The sequence below is a fragment of the Choristoneura fumiferana genome, chromosome 10 (assembly GCF_025370935.1).
Source record: "Choristoneura fumiferana chromosome 10, NRCan_CFum_1, whole genome shotgun sequence".
NCBI classification, from domain to species: domain Eukaryota; kingdom Metazoa; phylum Arthropoda; class Insecta; order Lepidoptera; family Tortricidae; genus Choristoneura; species Choristoneura fumiferana.
Window position 1 is genome coordinate 14,824,829 of NC_133481.1, and position 20,304 is coordinate 14,845,132.

The 20,304-nt window shown below is 36.0% G+C and overlaps 1 protein-coding gene across 1 annotated transcript in view; it reads left to right on the top strand.

The window, feature by feature from the left end:
* LOC141432161 (uncharacterized) overlaps positions 1-15,189 on the top strand; it is a 22,904-nt gene extending 7,715 nt beyond the window's left edge. Inside the window, 10 exon segments of the mRNA XM_074093620.1 lie at positions 5,804-5,977; positions 5,980-6,066; positions 6,325-6,489; positions 7,276-7,478; positions 7,745-7,908; positions 7,999-8,082; positions 8,450-8,587; positions 8,722-8,936; positions 9,325-9,513; positions 10,402-15,189. Coding sequence (XP_073949721.1) covers positions 5,804-5,977; positions 5,980-6,066; positions 6,325-6,489; positions 7,276-7,478; positions 7,745-7,908; positions 7,999-8,082; positions 8,450-8,587; positions 8,722-8,936; positions 9,325-9,513; positions 10,402-10,758 — 1,776 coding nt within the window. The 3' untranslated portion in view covers positions 10,759-15,189.
* Positions 15,190-20,304: the final 5,115 nt, after the last annotated feature.

Genomic DNA, 20,304 nt, shown 5'->3' on the forward strand with positions numbered 1-20,304 from the left:
CTTTCGTATTTATAATATTAGTGGGATGGGATAATCATTTTTATTCTTGAACCACATCTAGATAACCAATTAAAATTACTTTATCATTACCTACTATGGGGACGTGTCAAAAGAACGCTGCACATTGCTGCGGGACAGGGAACCTGTTAATAGTATCAACCTAGAAACACTAATTTTGTTTCACGTTTAAACTTCACCTTGTATTACCTACCTACATGCTTCTCGCTAGTTCAACAACTTCGGCACCTAGGCCAATTAAGTATCTATAAGGTCTCTATGTAAGCGGCATACGAACAAGTTACTTCTTCGCATGTATCAGTACCTTTATATAAAGTTAGCGCCATCACTAGTGGACACCAAGATCCAGCAGGACTACTACGAAACTCCACTCGAAGTTCGTGTCGTGCGGTCCCTCTGACACTTATACTATTTAATACGAGAGCGAGAGGGACGCTGCGATACAAACTTCGAGTTTCGGGTTTCGTAGTAGCCCTGCAGGGATTGCAGATGCATTTCTGGTCTAGAGAGCAAACAACTCCTCACGTGCCGGCGTAATTTTACTATCTATTATCTGACTCTCCGCTTCGCTCGTGTCTCTTATGTTTTTTCTATTTCTACTTGAAGGGGTCCATGTCGACTCGCATAATTGTTGAAAGTCATAGGTACTAATGTAATGTTTGTCATAACTCTTTTTTCTCTGAATACATTAATTGTTCAGAATTAATTTAAAACTAACCTAACTTAACGTACCTTTAGAATTCCACATGATGGCCATTAAACATTTCTGAAAAATTTACGGTTTAGGCGGAAAAAAAATATGACTAACAAAAATTATGACAATCATTATTTTATGACTTTTAAAAATTATGCTACTAGATAGGTACGCACCCGCCACGAAGTTATTGCAAATTAATGGCAGACAGGACAGATTACTCACCAGGCTTTACTTATATCAAAGAACTCTTCTAAATGCTAGTAATCGGTTCGGTTCAGAAGCCTTGCTACCTACTAAAAACATAATGATTTCAAGGTGAAAAAGACACAAACTGCTGCTTATTTAACTCCTTGTTTAGTTTAGTTTAGCTTTTCACTTATTAATTTATCCAAGGGCAGTTTAGCCAATTTGACAGGGTATAGAGGAATAGGATTTCCTGATTGAGGTGTGCGTCTCGAAGGGGAAAGTCAATCGATGCACCGTCGACACCGAGTGCATAGGGCCGGCCGCGTCAAGACGTCTCGAGAACTCTTTGCAATTTCGCACCCCCTGGTACTTTCATTCTGTATGCGTGACGTAACAGCGCAAGTCGTGTACTGCTTGCTAAGTGTTTCTGACAACCTGGTAGCTTTGTCAATTAAGCGGTTAAATTAATTTGATAGTTAATTAATATGCAAACAATGGTTTTGTTGTTTGTGATATTGTTTTAGTTGTAATTAGTGCAGTGTATCTCGTATTATTTACATCATCATGATGCAAATCGATTCTTTCTTCGATATGTGGAATTACGGGGTAAGAAGCGACAATAAAGGGCAAAAATTAAACGTCAGCTTTATTTATTACCTTCGTAATTGTCAGTTTTTTTGACGTTAAATATGACAACTGCCAAGTTTCTTTTTGACGAGTTATTATTGACAATAGGTCTTTCCGAAAGTGTTGATAGATCTTATAATATATATAACTAGCTATATTAAAGCACTCTACCATATTTATTTATTACTTCACTGATCGCTCCTCTAACTTACTCACTATTTACTCGTATCCACGTTCGGTGCCATGCTCATGACTTCCACCGACTAATATCAAGTCCATATATTTATTTTTAAAAAATGCGTACAGTTATACAAAAGGGTTCTCAACTTTTGTCTTGATAACTTGAAACTGCAGTAAATATTCAATATTAAGTTTTGATCGACTAAAGCCTGCTTAATTCATTATCTATCTATATTATTATAAATCTTCTATATAAATAAAAATGAATCACCGAAATGTATGTAAGCGCATAACTTCCGAACGAACGCGACGGCACTAAATTCGATAATAACAACAATGTCAGGACTATATCAGGAATAATGTCAGGACATGGTTTGTGTGAAACAATAAAAAATAGGGGCGAAGCCGCGGGTAACAGCTAGTAGATTATAATTATTGCCTTACCTGTAATATACGTCATCTAAATGTATAAAAGAAGAAACTGACTGGCTGACTGACTTATAGATCAACGCACAGCCCAAACCGCTGGGCCTAGAAACTTGAAATTTGGAATACTTATATGTTCCTCAATTGTTACAGCTAAAAACAATTTGAAGTAACAGCTAAAAATAATTTTCATGTAACAGCTAAAATTTGCAAGTAACAGCTAAAAATAATTTTCATGATTTATCAAAACTCCCACGGGATAGGGAATAAATGGGATTTATATTTTCGCTTCAAAGTATAATCTCTGAAACTACCGAGCTGATTTAAATAATTATTTTACCAAATAGAAAGCTACACTATCCCTGATTGACATAGACTATTTTTTTACATCGAAAATTAAGAATATTAAAATAGATCATAACAGTAATTCAGGTCCCGCGGGAGCTTAACAATTTCTCGGGATATAATCCTATATCGTGTATGAAATCGCGGGAAATAGAAACGCGTAATACTTTAACTTTTTCAAAAATTCTAGCCCCGAATCAGCGAAACAGGGTTTCAAACTAGTTTTTTCTGTTCCGTGGTTTCAAAGTTGGTACGAATTATGACGTAGGTTTATTTTTGAATTTCAAAATTTGCACCATCTGTGCAAAACAACGTCTTTCTGTATTTGTATTTCCATGTAATCCTCCGAAAAATCAATCACGAAAAAAGGATCGCAGAAAGTAAAAGTATGTTACCCCAAATTTAACACGAGCGAAGCAGCGGGCAAAAGCTACTTAGCAATAAAGGAGATAGCAGTGTGTAATCGATTAAGTATTTCATCATGTCAAAAACAAGGACATTTACCAACGAATGTTTGTTCTCGGGTCTTGGGTGTTTAATATGTATTTAACTATGTATCTATCTATATAATTATATTTATCCGTTGCTTAGTAGGTACCCATAACACAAGCTTTGCTAAGCTTACTTTGGGACTAGGTCAATTGGTGTGAATTGTCCCGTGATATTTATTTATTTATTTATTTGAACAATTCTTATATTTTTTCTAAATCAATAACATGTGAATAAAAGTGAGAAATAAAGAAAATATTTAACAAAAAACTAAAACCGACTCAACCCATAGTATGTAGGTGAGGTAGACGACTATTGTTTCACTCCTGCTGGCTCGTGCTGAGTCACCGACTTCGAGCTAGTAACTAGGTACCTAGAAAAGGGTTTTGTAGTCGGTTCCGTATTTAGTTATTTTGTTATTTTTTTGGAGTCGGTTTTACTTTTTTGTTAACAAGTTGCCTATACCTTCCGGCTTCACCATCAGATCAGTTCGAAAGAATCATTAACTTAAAGCTTCTTCTTAGTCGCTTCTTTAGGTATATTAATCATGATCGTTTCGGTTCGCCTCATGACGAGCGAGCATTACTTAGCTTTGACGAGTTCCATTGGTCATCTACGGTCTTCTTCATCAGGTACAGTTTACTAAATGATACTTTCTGAATTTAAATGCTTATCTTAATGCTCAAAATGCCAAAATCATCATAGGTTTGCTTATAAAATTCGAGGTTTGCTCTCGATTTCCCTAGGATCCCATCATCAGAAGAGTACTCTTTCGAATAAAAAAAGAATTTTGAAAATCGGTCAACAATTGACTGAGTAATCGGTGAACATACATAAAAAAAATACAAACATTGGAACATAGAACCTCCTCCTTTTTTGAAGTCGGTTAAAAATATCATAACATGTCTTATTCCCGAGATGACAATGACTTTACTTGCGAGTAGTCAAATACAATGCACTCGCGTACTTTGCATAGGTACCCCTTACCCCAGCGCTGGGCCCTCAGGCTGGGCCCTTGAGTTTGCTTTTAATCAGTGCATGATAACGCTCCCTCCACCCTCGTTAGGGAACGTCCCTTATCTTTAGGGGACTAGGATATTCAAACAATGAACGGCGATACGGAATTTAGTTAAATTCGATACTTTTTGAGTTTTGCCGGCCTACCTGTATGGCATGCATAGAAGTTGACTTATTTAGAAGAATGAACATTCGCTTCGCACGTGTAAATCATTAAATTCCGCAGTTAAATTGAAATTCCGGGATTCTACTAAAAATTACCTCTACATCGTCTACAAAAGATTCCTCCGCAGTAGTTTGTAATTATTTTTTAATTTAGGGACATTTTAATAAAAACTCCTAGGCGTGTCGTTAAGCACACAACAGCTTTCCAAAATATAAACCACAAAAATGTGTTGAACGTGTAAAGGTACAAAAGCTCAATTTGAAAGTTTTTGAGATTGTTGACCCAAGACGAAAAATAATTGCACAACTGGCTGCATTTAAAAATTAACCAAATCAGGTTGTCCAGAAGCATCCCGCAGGTCATTGAACCCGTGTCGAATTTGGGCAATTAAGCAAGCATAGGGTGTAATGGAATGACAGCGAGGGCGGCACTGTCGCCGGGGTGAGCGTGCCACCCTCGGCAGACTTAGCGAATGTTTTGTAATGATTGGAAGAAAAATCTTTTTTGTTACGGTCATGGCTAGGTAAAAAGGGTAAGTAGTGGGTATCAGAGTGTTTTTTACACGCAGCCGATGCGATGTGAACGAGCCTCAAACAAGATTCAATCACTGTTGTATCACCTTTTTGAGGATTTGCGGCGCCGTGGATTCATGAAACGTGTCTCGCCTGCACTTTAAAAAATACGCCGTGTGACGCGGTAATTATTTTTTTGACTGAATAAGCCGCTGATACAACTATAGAAGTAATAAAAGAGTAATACTTAGATACGTTATTTTGTGTATTCTTTCCACAATCGATAGTTACTGTTTTCGCCTCTTCCACTGTCAATGAGCATATGTTTCTTCGTACCTACAAATAACTGTACTCGCCAATGAAACATTAATCATTTTTCAACACCATATCTGCAATAACCCATTATATTGACCTTTAGATTGAGCTTTTTTCCTGAAGTGTTATTTATTCCTCTTATTATTAGATCTGTGGGTTGAAAAAACTACAGAAGCTAGAGTGCTTTTATATTATCAGGAAGACTGCAAGAATCATAATAGAAAATGAAGATCAAAATTAAATTAAATTGATCACGATCCTCAGTCCATTTGCTGACAAATGAAAACTCAATCAACTTCTTAACTGGCATCATTTTATTCCTGTTCGCAGTCAGCCCCTTGTTTGGTGAAAGAAAAAATATCAATAGTAAATTGTACAACGAGAGCATAAAACGAGCCATTTTTCCGAAGACGTTCATATAGCCACCCGAGCCGGTACAGCGAGGGTGGATAGACACGTCGAGGGGAAAATGGGTTTAATGAAGTTTTACACTCTGCTTTCACTTCGATGGCGAGGAAATGAAATAGCAACATTGGAAAAAATTGTTCCCTTACTATGTACCTACCTTTTATTGTTCACGTATTACAATTATAATTATATTTTTATTGATCTATTTGATTGATTTGATTGATTTTTAGTTTGATATAAATATGTAGAAACTTCTTTGCTTGTGGCTGTTTACACCTGATTGCCTTGGTCTTAGACGAAGATTTTACTTTATGCACTAGAGCATAAAAAGTAATTTTATGTCGCCTAGATCCAGCATAAACATGAACTTTACGAGTATGAGAAGCTTATGAGAAGTAAAAATGATTTTTCCAACAGGACGGTACGGTAAACATGGATAAAATGACGGAAGCGCAGAAGACCGCGTATCTAGAAGCGCACGTGGCCGTGCAACAACACATGGCGCAAGCCGCGGCCGCTGCAAGACGGGAACAACAACAACAACAGCAGCAGCAACAACAGCAGCAACAACAGCAACAACAACAGCAGCAGCAACAACAGCAGCACAACAACAACAACAACAACAGCAGCAGCAGCAGCAACAACAACAACAACAACAACAGCAGCAACAACAACAACAAGTAAGAGCATAATATTTAATAAACTAAAAGTTATTGGTTTAAAATAATTCTTATTGATCAGTTGTTTAAGAAAGAAACTTCTTTGAAATTCATCTTTAGATTTGACTTCAACAAACATGCACCCATAAAAGCATTGCTGCACGGTAAATTCATTCAAATCAATCATCAGAACCAATCATCTTACTATGAGAGAAACAAACGAAGGCATTGGGAGACGACTATTAAAAGGTAGTAATAACTTCTTATGTTTTGTAAAAGGAAAAGTTTGAACTCATCAAACAACAACAGCAGCAACAGCAGCAGCAACAACAACAACAACAGCAACAGCAACAACAACAACAGCAGCAGCAACAACAACAGCAACATCAGCAACAACAAACTAACAATACAAATAATGCTTCACGTCATCATCAAGAAATGCAAGTGAGTGCTAGTAAAGTAAATCTCATCGAAACATAAATGGGAAACAGAGCCAAGTTCAACACACACACAAACATCACGCCTGTATTCCCAAATGGGGTAGGCAGAGCACACGAAACGTTACCACTTTGGAGCCACTTTTAGCAATTTTAGGTTTTAAGTTTGACAAAAAGTTCAATATTATTATATATGCCTTGATTGCTGAAGTTAACGACAAAAAAAAGTACGATCAATGGTCAGTCCTGAAATTATTTTAAGTATAACCACTTAAAATATAATTTCTTCTTATAACTTAGGATAATATATTAAAGCCTAAGGTCGGACTTAGCTAGTTCTCATATACGAATTCAGTCATGGAAGAGCCCTATTGTTCGATGGCTAGTTTCTACCAGCAAGCCAAATTTTTGGAAGAATGAAATACACAGCTTTAAAACTTGCGAAGTCTAATATAATTCGTTATAATACGTTATAAGTTGTTATAAAGCCTCGCACATCTCTGGTGGAAACAGCTGAGCGGAGCGAGGTGAAGTAAATGAAATGTTTCTATTGGTTAATGAAAAACACATTCTTTGCAACACATCCTCGCACATTATTGGTGGAAAAGCAGCTTTATTTGAGCCACCGTTTTCGTCTTACTTAGAAAATGTACATCCTGATTTTACCTTATTCAACCAATTACACGAAATCTTTTGTGTATCTCTATCTACACCTCCTTCGCCCTTATTTGCAAACAGCACCATACTTATTCATTTGTTTTTCTACCAACTGTTGGCCACCCAACAAGCTCAGAATAACGCCAGCGCGCACCAAGGTCACCCGTCCCCACCCACCGTCAGCTCGACCCAGCATCACTACGCCACCATCAACTCTCCCATCAAAGTGCCGCAAGTCAGTTCAAGCACTGGCGGACCCGATAGCACCTTCACGGTACCTGATGACGTCGGCATGGGCTTTGAAGGAGGCGTTCGAGTGCTGCAGAGCCTCGGAAATTGGTGAGATTTTTGACCATAAAGAAACGACTCAGTGCTCAGTATAATCTTGAGGATTTTTGATCCGATGAGCCGAGCGTTTATCCTAGTTAAGCTGAAACTCCTGCGTGATTTAAACGCAAATGCCTTTATTTTAAATGTGTGCTACAAATAAGGTATTATATACGCCATCAATCGCATTCTTTAAAACATAATTACAAAATACGATAAATATTCAGGTGTTTTTTTAAGTTCCAAGTAAAGTAACATCGTTAAAATATCGGTACCAGGTCGCCAGAAGTAACAAACAACATTCCCAGGCCGAATTTGATCCCATTCACGGAGCCGTATGCTGAAGGAGGGTCAATGCACCCTGGGACCAGACTGAAAGCTTTGCAAGGCTCATCTGTAAGAAAACACCCAGCTATCAAACCCACCAGTTCTACGAATGAAGGTATTGATAATAATATTTTTTACTCAGTTTCTAAAGTAGCCTCTGATTGTGAAGGGTTAGCTGTTTTTTTATCAAAAGTAGTTGTTTCAGGTAGCAAAGCGTTTGAATGCACCGTTTGCGGGAAAGGTCTAGCGCGTAAGGATAAATTGACGATCCACATGAGAATACATACTGGTAAGCGCACTTTTTATATATCTTTTTTGCCGAAAACTTTTAGTTTATATCAGTGATTATTTTAATGCCACTATCAACCGGAATTAGATGAACTTTGGTATGAGGAAAATTTGGGACCCTGAGAAGGACATAACATAGTTTTTATCCCGGAAATTTGCATAGTTCCCGCGGCATAGCGATAAAAGAATTCTTGGCAGACAAAGCTGCGGGCAAATGAACGGCAGTATGAACAAGTTTGTGAAAATAAAATGGAGCATTTACCCACATACACTTAATTTCTCCAATTGTAAAGATTTTTTTTCTATTAGATGTAAAATTACATACAATATAATTAGGTACATAACATTTTTGATTACTTTTTTTTCAGGAGAGAAACCATACGTTTGTGAGGTTTGCAACAAAGCGTTTGCACGACGGGATAAACTGGTGCTTCATATGAATAAGCTAAAACATATAACACCCTCGAATATAGCGCCTTTGGGAAAACGAACCATCTCCATACCACGTAAGCCACCCTACTTACGAAATCGATTAAAATACATGAATCTAGAAATAGAACTTCGCTAAGATTACAAATGTTTACTCAGTTGTTTATGAGCCACATTTAAATTCAAATTTAAATTCTGTTATTACTTTCAGCATTAAAACTCGACGACGTTAAACCACAACTAACAAAACAAGAGGACACAAAGCCGAGTCAGGCAGAAATAGCGGCTGCCGCTCAGCAGCAACAGCAACAACAGCAGCAACAACAACAACAACAGCAACAGCAGCAGCAACAACAACAGCAACAACAACAACACACGCACCAACAGTCAATTCAGGTGTGCCAAGTACCTGGGCACAATTTCACGGTAAATTTCACTGAATATTACAAAATCAAAAAAAAAAAACAAATCAAATGCATGGTTTTGGTGATCTTTGATTTGCATGCTTTTTATATAAATGTTTTACGTCATTTATGAAAAGTCTGAATGGCAAAAATTATGAAAACATGTTCGAGTGCTAATAATTTCGCACAAAAAATATCACTATAGCACTCGTTAACCTAAATACATAGCCTGCTTTATTTCTTTTACGATACGAATGGGTATCGGAGCTTGTTTCTGCTGATAAATGACAATAATTGATGATGATGAATTAGAGTTAAGTTCAATAAGATGATATATCTATCAGCTTGACAATGTCTATGAATTCTGGTCACTGAAAATATTTACTTATATCTAACATTGTCATCTCCAGAACACAAACCTGGTCCATACGAGTGCGACAGCAGCAGTGGCAGCGGCGACGGCTGGCATGGTGGTATCCTGGTCTTGTGAGCTTTGCGGCAGACTGTTTGCGACCAGGGAGGAGTGGAGCGCCCACGCCAAGTCCCACCTGCCAGATACCAAGTTGCTGCAAGATAAGATGCAGCAGGCGACGCATCAGGTCTGTGTTACGGTACGGATCGTGTTCTGTGTTCAGTGAAGAGTGAATGCTGATGTGGCAGTAACACAGAGAAATAGATACATTTCACTTTGTTATAGAATTCGCTTTACCTATCCCAGTGCTTTGCTGTCTTGAAAGAGTAAAAAACTGGATAGTTTTCTATTCCGTAGGAATTTGAGAAAATTTCTATATGAACCTCTATTATCCTGAAGGATAAAGTTGTAGGAGCTTGTGAAACATTCGACCAGATAGTTACCACCACCTTAATTGCTGATCCTATCGCCTAGTAACGGTACTAGCGCTGCTGTATTTTGACATGGGGAGTAAAAACTGCTAAATGCTAATAAATACATACTTAAATATATCTTAAATATCCAAGACTCGACCGTAAACATTCGTATTAATAGTCAGATCCTCTAACTACTTGACTATCCGGCCGTCCAGTAAGACAGCTGGTGAAATTACGGGCGCATGAGGTATTCTATCTTAGTCTTCTAGACTTCCAACCATGTGCAATGCTCTAGCATTGCTGGTATCCATGGGTGGCGCTGCTTAATTACTATTACTTGAAGATTGGTTTTTGGAGTCTTTTTGTATTTTTTTTTATTCCAACTCTAAACAACTTCCCAGCGCTGGTCTCTTTTTTTGGTTTTTCTGTGCATCTATGTTTCAGTTTGTATTTTCGATACTATTACTTGACCACTTCCTCGTTTGCCACCCAAAGAGAAATTGACTCCATCGTAGTTAACGTTCTCAAGGTCTATCTGAGCAGTGGCAAATTGTTCATACTAGACTGGAATGCCAGGTGTTTTTAACCCCTTGCGAAATATTATGTAAAATAGTTTGCGATTATTTCATCGAACTAACATCATAATTTTGCCATTACAGCAACAAGAAAAAGTCCACTTATCCAACCAAGAGAAGCTACAGCTGCTTCATCATCACAACCAGAACCAGCAGATACTGAACGGGCACGGCATCGCAACAGCCTCAGTATCCACCGCTACCGTGGTCAACGAAACCGCGAACGGTGGTGCTTACTTCACTCACGGACATACACACTACGCCCCAGAACGGCAACATACGCACGCACACCACTTGTGCTTGATGTGTAGACAAGAGTTCGCCGGCAAAGCGGAGTTTATGTTCCACGTCCGAGGACACTTCGAGGGGAAGGTCAGTGACATCGCGGCTGCTGATGTGTTGGCGCGATCTCTTGTAGATAACTCTGGTTTGTGTACATGAGCCCAGCCCGCGCCCAGCGCGTTCCCTAGCGACGGCTGCGGCAAGGGCGTGATACAGGATGATACCATCATGCTCAAATTCTGAGACATAAGTGATGACGAGTTCTCGTGCTTCGTGACAAGTGATGTGTTGAGGTAGCCCGAGCTCGTCATGGACATAGACTAAGTTCTTTGGCTGGACAAATTACAAGTTGGCTTATTAACATTAACTGCTGTGCTATGCTACGATTTGATACAAGGGATCATTTTGCAAAAACTTATGATCTACTCTTCCCTAAGATACATATGTTATGTGCGTTACTATGCACCTGTTTGCTATACACATTTTGCGATTAGCAAGTTTTATTGTTCAAAAATCTCACTTCTTTGTAAAAATATTCTTCAGTAAAAAGATATTTTGATTGTTTTGGATAGCAGTGAAGTAATACGCTGCATGTAGTCTTGTCATTGGCCAGTCTCCAATAAATATAAATTCATATGTAAAATATTAGTAATGCTAGAAAATGTACTTTTTTAAATGTGAATTCGACAATGTGAATACTAACGGTATATTAATGTATTACGGTATAAAAGTTCAAAACTTTTGAGTAAAAGTTAAAGCAACAAGTCTTCAAATTTAACGTAGAACATATTTCCGAAACTTCTTTCTAATACAACGGTGGTTTCTTGCATTAAAAACAAAACTAGATACTAAAAGATCTGTAAAAGAAAAATCGAGTTCATAAATATATGAGCATACCTACCCAAGGTTTCAATTCAATGTACATAAAAAGCACATATTATACAGATGTATAAACAGATATATCAATTGAAAATATGTGCACATATCAACTGTCATATTCTCATATTAATCTGACCAAGCCTAATAAAATATGTAAGCAACTGAAAACTGAGAAATGTATATACTTACTAATATTTTTCAAAATGAAATGCTCATAATATATTTATGAACTCAACAGTAAATTAAAGTGACATTGGAATTTGATATTTTAAGCACCTTTTATATCAAAACACAAATTTGAAATTGGTTATACATTTTAATTTATGTAAATATTAGATTTATGGTCGGGCCAATAATCAAGATTTGTACATAGCTGTACATAAAAATGTTTGATAGAATCCGACTGCGTCGCTTTATTTATAATTTCTAGTATTAAACTATCTAGTCTAGTCGCGGTTTTTTTAAAACCAAAGGATGAGTGCATCTAGTCATTGCGTATTCTATAGCTAGTTACTAAAAAATTGTAAAAAGTTATTTTTGTATTTAGATTTAGTTATTAGAGTATTAATTTGGTAGGGATTTTAATCTTAAAAATGTTCGGGGAGCTGGCAACCACATCATGACAACTGTCCAAAAGGAGCTTAAGAAAAAAAAGTATTAATTAGTTTATTTGTTTTTATTACTTATTACGTCAATGCTCATTTATGCAATATCTAGCCATCATAAAATTGCTGATATATTTGAATTTGATTTCTTCGTGTAAGTTCCCCGGACAATTGTTCTAGTGCTTCTAGTCTTAACAAATTAAGTATAGCTAATAAAACTGTAAAGGACGGTGAACAGATACAGTCTAGTGGCAGTAGCTTCTGAGAAGAGATAAGTATTTGGGACCCTGAAAGGTAGGTACTTAGTTCTAAATACTCGGGCGACTAACTAAACTAATGACTACTAAATGACTAATTAAACTAAATTTAGCGTGATCAAAATTCTTGCGACTAGTTTTTTCCGTTGTGCACGTGGAATACTAATGATGTTTAACAGAGTGACCAAAGTGCTCAAAGATTCGCTCTTTAGTCGTTTTTTAAACTTCAGCTTTCATACAGACATGACTACGGGCTCCGACCTTTAGTCGTCTGTAAAACTAACTAAAATCACATGTTTTTCTAATAATCATATTAAACAAACCACTCTCCTAATCAGCACTGATATAACGCTTAGCCTCGTCGGCTTAAAATATCGTAGTAGTTTAATCTCTAAAACAAATCCAATAAAGGCAGGTCCCCAACAAGGTGAACTGATAAGTTGTTTATAACTACGTCAATGTCCTAAGTCTAGAAATAACGTAATGAACGAACACAAAGACAATTAGCGTAGTTGAGTTTGAAATATGAGTAGGTAGAGTGATAAAAACACCTCTAATTATTTTGGTCAACTAGTCGAAAATTTTGTCAACGGTAATTTTATAGCTTATTTAGTAGGTATATTTTCAAGATGCGGTTACAAAAATCGGTCCCCTGTCCGGAAATTGTGTCATTCATAGTCATTAGTGACTCTTCTAGTCCATTTTACGTTTTTGTAGAAATACCTACTAAAATGGATAAAGTAATGATCACTGTGAAATCTGCTCACCGTACTTTTTCAACGGCATCTGATGCTTCATGAATCAAACCCATTTGTTGTTTGGGTCGTATTTTCGAAAGCAATGAAAGATAAACTATTCCTTCGATGTTACTACAGCTACGTTAATTTTCACATTGTTTTACTATTAACGATTTTTAAACTAGATCAGTTATTTTTGGTATACAAGCAAAGATAGCCCACATTGTACTTCCGATCAGTCATAATAGATAGGTACCTATCGCCCAAGCAACCATTAAATTTGGGTGGAAGCGTAGTACCTAACTATTAGGTACTTCTTAAACACGGATGCCAAAATAGTTGAGCACCCATAGATAGCCGAAATCACATCTACCTACTTATTTTACCGATTGTGGTTTACCTGAAAGTATTTTTTGAATTCTAAAGATTTTCTATCGGATAAAAGTACGTCAACACAGATTTAGATAAATGTACGCGCAATATCTCTTGGAGATAATAATTAGTGCAAACATTTATCGTGCTGTATCATAAATATTACATTCTGTTTCGCACAGGAACGTAATGCCTCCAGCGTAATATATCGGAAGATGACATCATGACTTCTCGACCAAGGATCGGAAAAACACCCATAAAAACTTAACCCTGTTCCGTATAATAGCAAAAACTTCCTTGCGATATTGCAATATGCTCCTGTGACATCTGTAGAATGAGAACAACTTCTTGGTTTTATGAATGAGTTCTAAATTATACTCGTACCTATCTATCTAATCTAAAACATTTAAACGAACAATTCTTGTATACCTAGTAGTAGATCTCGATACGGCTCTAACAATTTCGTTGAAAATTGCTATGTAGAGTTTTCGTAGGCGTCAATCGACCTACTTGGTCTTATCCCCGTGTTTTGGAGCGAATCTTGGTCAATCAGGTACTTTTTAAAACTCTTTCTTCCCATAATTACTACCACTCTCTGGACTAAGACTAAAACCTACATACTCTTCTAGTCTAGTCTGCTCGTTATCATCATTCGAGTTAATCACGGCCGCTACAATGTGGCCGAAACGGGCCATTTGTTTCAAGAGGCTGCATTGCTTTTCATTGTATCTGTATACCGGAGGGTGCGTATAGGTGTATGCATCCTTTTAATTATACATTATACTTAGGTTTCATTCTGTATACATATATCAGAGTCTGTTCTCTACTTTATTTTGTGCTTTTATTTAGTGCACTTTGCATTCCTTTCCCGGCGCCCACGTTGCAAAATATAGAGTGAATTTAGTAGTGTAGCCCCGAGAGTGGTAGTAAAATGATTATGATTCCTAAATTGCTATACACTTAGGAATGAGGTGAAATGACGGAGCCGCGGAGGTTTTTCCCGTCTTTGAATCTGTTTCTAAAGCCCAGTTTAGACCTGCAAGAAAAATCATGCAAGTTGCATTACATTGCGAGGCCGTCAAGCAACAAGATTGTAGTGGTCAATCGAGCATCGTATTGTACCTAATGCTACTTGCACGATTTTTCTTGCAGGTCTAAACTGGGCTTTATGTTTGACGAGCAATTTATGCATGTCCAGGTTCACAATAACTTTAAAATCTATTTCTCTTTTCTATGTAAAAGAATACCAAGGCTATATCACACTTAATATAGTAGAGCCGCATACGGTTATCTTTCGTATTCTCGGCCGATGGCTAGTTTGGTGTTTAGTTGATTTTAGTTTAGTCAAGAACATTGGATTTCTCTCCTCTCTGTCAGATAAACTGTTGTTTGTAGCATCGAATGAATATGTTGGTGTACGAGTAGTTGTAAGATGGTCCGATGCGACGTTCGTATGCAGTATGCAAAAAAACTGTTTATTATCTAATAGAATCGAGACAGATTTTTGTTCAGATCGACTTCGTGAACACTTGTCAAGTTAATTTTAACGTTTTTTTTCTTGCCAGACTCACAAAGTACTCCCTTTTTTACTGTTTTAACCAGATATTACTGTACTAGCGCAATAGTCTTGGGAAGGTAGCATTATTGAAACTTTTTCACTCACGATTATAAGTCAGGACTAGTCCGACTAGTTTCGATCTTTTCAGCATATCCTTTTCTTAGGTGGTTGATAATCGTGAGTTGGTCTAGTTTTTTTTCACTTAAAATAATCAATTTTAATCCCGAGCACTGGTTTTTATTATCGAATTTGCATAAACTGCACACGGACTGCGCTAGGAATGAATTTGAGCGAAATGCCAAATCAGAGCACGATGGAAGTTACAAATTTGAGTAGGCATAGGTTTGTAGGCGCACGCGTCGATAGGAGGGACATGTATGCAATACATTCAATAGATACATTAGAACACATTTACTTGATAAGCTAAACGCACACGTCAGACGAATGTTTAATAACATTAAGGAGATAGTGAATATAATTTGCATCGACAGTCAATAGCTTAGCTAATGCGGGATCTTTTAATTATATAGTTAGCCTGGTGTCCAATATAAGTATCTGTCTTTTGTTATGAATAAAAATATGTAAATGTTCAGTGTCGTTTCAGTGTCGTTTCTCATTTATATAATATCTCATTATTTGTCTAGAACGGCGTGCATTTGTTTCTGTACAACAGGGCCATCTATTGTAAACAAATTATAAAGCAAAACAGCTAGTATATAATAATAAGGTAGAAAGTTGACACCGACAGACATTACTATTACTGTAGTAAAAATAATAAAAAACTTTATTTTAGCCCATAAAACCGGATTAATTTTGAACTAACAAGTGTAAAATTAGTCAAGCAACCATTTTCTATATGACCAAGTTCTAGCTGCTAACTATACTGTATATTGGATGCCTTAGTAATTAAAATATTTGAGACTATTTTTATTTACCATGTAGGTATAAGTTAGCTATAATAGTTCGCTTTCAATATGATCTCAAAATCTAGTCGTAACGAGGTAAAAGCTTCAACATTGTGGACGGTGTGTGAATGCGATGAATCTAAGACGTCGTTTCTGACGGAAAAGATATTTAAACTTGACTGTATAACGCTACCAGCCGTGCCATGAAACTATTTACTTTTATGTAGAAGAAGAGACCAGCTGGTAATTTTAAGCAATGTTCTTTATATGCCTTTGTCGTGCATTCATTCGCTATATAAAATGACGTTCAGTCGTTTAAATATGATTTTTACAGTAAAAAAGGAGCTAAAATAGCCTTAAAGAATCTTCAAGTACCTTTTTTGTTAGATTTGACGTCAGCAACTGTATAACTACCTACATTAATTTATACATTTATTAATTAATTAATTTGCGCTGTTCTAAAGTCTGAAAACGAAACCTAATAGTAGGTACATTATTGCAGGGGCCGCGAAAAAGCAATTCGTGGATGGGTACCTAGAGTCTGACGGACGAAGCGTAGCGAATCCACGAATTGCCATTTCCGCTGAGGCATATAAATACGAGTATAGTGCTTTTCTCCAATAATGCGAGGAAATAAAGCAAAATTATTAAAATATTAACTAAATGCTTGGACACGGCTTCAAAATTTAAAGTTTATGCCCTCATACTTTCCCGCGATACTTGTTTTTTTTTTGACGTGCATGACAAGACTCATAATGCCATTTCATTAGAAATAATAATTTAATTTTAGAAATGTATTATATTTATATTAATAAAAAAATATAAAGTTAAATGCAATGAAGCTTTGTATAACTAAATTACAGTTCAAAGTGCTACTGATCGCTTTTTAGTTAATGCAGCCTTTTTCTTTTGTTACCATTTTTTAAAAACAAAAAAGGTAGAAGGACTTTGATCTTCAAGAATATTTGGCTGTTTAGATTTGGTTTAGATTGACTTATCGTAGCATTTTCACTTTAAATTTCGTCACTATTAAAAAAAACTAGTACCTCAAAATAGATAAATATTGAGAATAAACTTTATGAACATTACGTCAAGGTTCAATTTTGTTGACATCTTGGTTTTAGATAGGTACGACATTTTTTCAACGTAGTGACGATTTGATTAAATCGGCCATACTGATACTTGAATGCATATATAGACAACATTCTACATGTTTCTGTTTTTTTCTTAATGCTAATTGTGTGCAAAAGGTGAAGTATTCATTCAACTGTAGTATATAAACTGGAACTGCAAGTGAATATGAGAGTAGATGATTTTGCATTTTGGGCCAACGAGAAATAATCTTGGTCTACGATGGTAGAAATAGTGGAAGACGTGTAAATGAGCCATAATTTAATTATAACTAAGTGTAGAGGCATATTGCGACTGTAAATAAATTTAGAAATATTTAAACGTGGATTGTAATAGCAAGTTTGCTTCGGAGAATGGAATCCGTTAGTTAACAATAGACATACCAAAAATATTTATAACAAATGTACAAAATAATTTTAAGAAGAATTGATGTAAGTTAATAGTAATTTAAAAAGCATTCTCTATTGTTTCTGCAATTTCATTATGAAGTGAAATTGAAAATAAATAATTTCTTGTCTGACGAAATGAGATTGGAAATTTACCGATAGATGTTGTAATAAAAAAACTCGCCATAAAATGTTATTTTATGCGCAGAAACAACTGGTTTCCAAAATATAGGGCTAAGTAAGAATAATTAAAGCATTTGAAGGTAAAGAAATTGTTCGCTCAGGACCGAAATTCATATTAAATAATAGTTCTAGCATAATTATGGTATGTTTTATGCCAGACTAATTTTCACATATAACAGGGCTCAGTTAAGTATTTCAAATTTAATACATTGCTTTACGCAAATGAATCTGCACGGCCTTTGAAGACAAAGCCTGTGTTTGCAGACCATCTGCGGAAGATATTTTTTTGATAACAAACTTTTTTAGAACGATTTATGTAAACAATATACCCTTTGATGAATTATACCCATAGCTCAAATAACAAATATTCTGAGAATAAATGCCAGTAATTATCTTTTTTTTTTGCTGTCCAAATGTGCATTTTGTACTATTTAATACAATAATTGTATAGAATAGGTATTAAATAATTTATACACTGTTGGAAATATCTATGCTTTTCACTTCTCTTACAGTGTTATTTTTTATTTTCGTTAACTTTAAGGAATAATAATAAATAAATAATAAATATAAATAAATATCATGGGACACTTACACTTGACACCAATTGACCTAGTCCCAAACTAAGCAAAGCTTGTACTATGGGTACTAGGCAACGGATAAACATACTTATATAGAGAAATCTAGAGAAATACATACTTAAATACATATTAAACAACCAAGACCCGATAGCAAACATTCGTATTATTCATACAAATATCTGCCCCGGCCGGGGATCGAACCTCGGGACCTCAAGCTTTGTAGTCAGTTTCTCTAACCACTTAGCCATCTGGTAGTCAATCTGGAATCATTCAACAGAACAAATTACTGTTTCAAAGATGATCAAGAATTAAGATAACTAATAGATGCGCAGTAAAACAGTGTTAAACTTTTTTTTTAAGTTTGTAAATTAATTGTTTTAATTCGCACATAAAGAATGTTAAATAAACCAATAAATTTAAAAAATAAAAAACCCAACTGCCTTAAAAATACTAAAACGAAGAAAACAAGCCTATATAGTGGGCTAGAACTCTGTTTAGTAGCTAACTTAAAGTTCAACAGTCGGGACCCATTAGGTACTAAGAATTTTTGAGCTGGTCAAGATTTGAATGGGTCCCGACTGTTGAACTTTAAGTTAGCTACTAAACAGAAAACAAAATGGGTTCAGCCGTTGAGTAGTTACGAGAGGACATAGGAATAGAAATACATACATACTTACTTACGTACATACGAGGCAAACACATAACCCTCCTTCTTCGCAGTCGGGTAAAAATGAGTTTTTTTTGGCTCTCTTACGTCTCACGTCAATGTTACTCGTCAAGTTTGTGAATCTTACAATCTGACCTTTAATAATGATTGTGAAGTTATTATTATTATACCATAAAGTTAATTACCAGGTAGTTTCTATCGATGAACTGAGCCGTCTGCCGAAGTTACCGGAAATCAAGGAAAACACGGCGTATCATTTGCGTTGTTTGTTGACCCTCCGACGATATCAAATAAAAATACTACGAAATTCTAAAATCGAACTTCGTGTGGTTCCGCCCCTCTGACGCTTATACTATTTTATACGAGAGCGAGAGGGACGGTACGATGCAAATTTCGATTTTCTATTTTCGGAGTAGGCCCTCAGGTGCACAGATATTTCCGACTATTGTATAGCTATGGACTCGATGCTAGTTCGTAGCATAGGAGCAATAACTACTACGCATATCGTTTCTGTAAAATATTGACAAATATTGAAATTCATGGTGATGTAACTACGTGTAGTTAGTTTTGGGAATAAAAAAAAAGATTTTAGACGTTGTTTTATTTATGTTTTGAATTCAAAGCCTGATCTCTGCTTCGCTGTCGTTATTTTACTTCGGAAAAAATGCTCGTTGTGAAACTTATCAAAGCGCTGAAAGGATTCAAAAATATACTCTACATACAAAATAACCTATTTTTGCATACATTTTTGAGGGCCAGATTTTTTGCCGCTCGGTGTAATAAAAGAAACTTCTCTGTAATGGTTTTTACATTGTTTTTTTTATTAAGAATTAAGTCATACGATTTTTATAAGATAGATCGATAAAAAACTATTCGCAAACATGCCATGACAGTTGTACGAAAACAAAAAAAATATGAAGAGTGATCGTTATGATTTAAAATGGTATGAGAAACATTTTCGGACTTCCAATAATAGGACTTAAAAAGTTATGTGAAAAAATGCGCACCCCATTATTTCTTATTTCAATCCCACTAATATTATAAATGCGAAAGTTTGTAAGTTTGTTTATTTAATTTTGTTTGTTGGTTTGTTTGTTACTTCATCACGTCTAAACCGTTAAACCGATTTAGATGAAATTTGGTATACAGATAGTTTGAGTCCCGAGGAAGGACATAGGATAGTTTTTATTCCAGAAGATTGCATAGTCCCCACGGGATAGCGATAAACGAATTCTACGCAGAGACGGAGTCGCGGGTAACAGGCTAGTAATGTAGAGAAACCACATTTTTAGTGTTCCGTAGCCAACTAGGGACCCTTATAGATTCACCATGTCTGTTCGTCTGTCTGTCTGTCTGTCTGTCCGCGGCTATGCTCAGAGACCTTTAGTACTAGAAAGCTGTAATTTGGCATGAATATACATCAGTTACGCCGACAAATTGGTAAAAT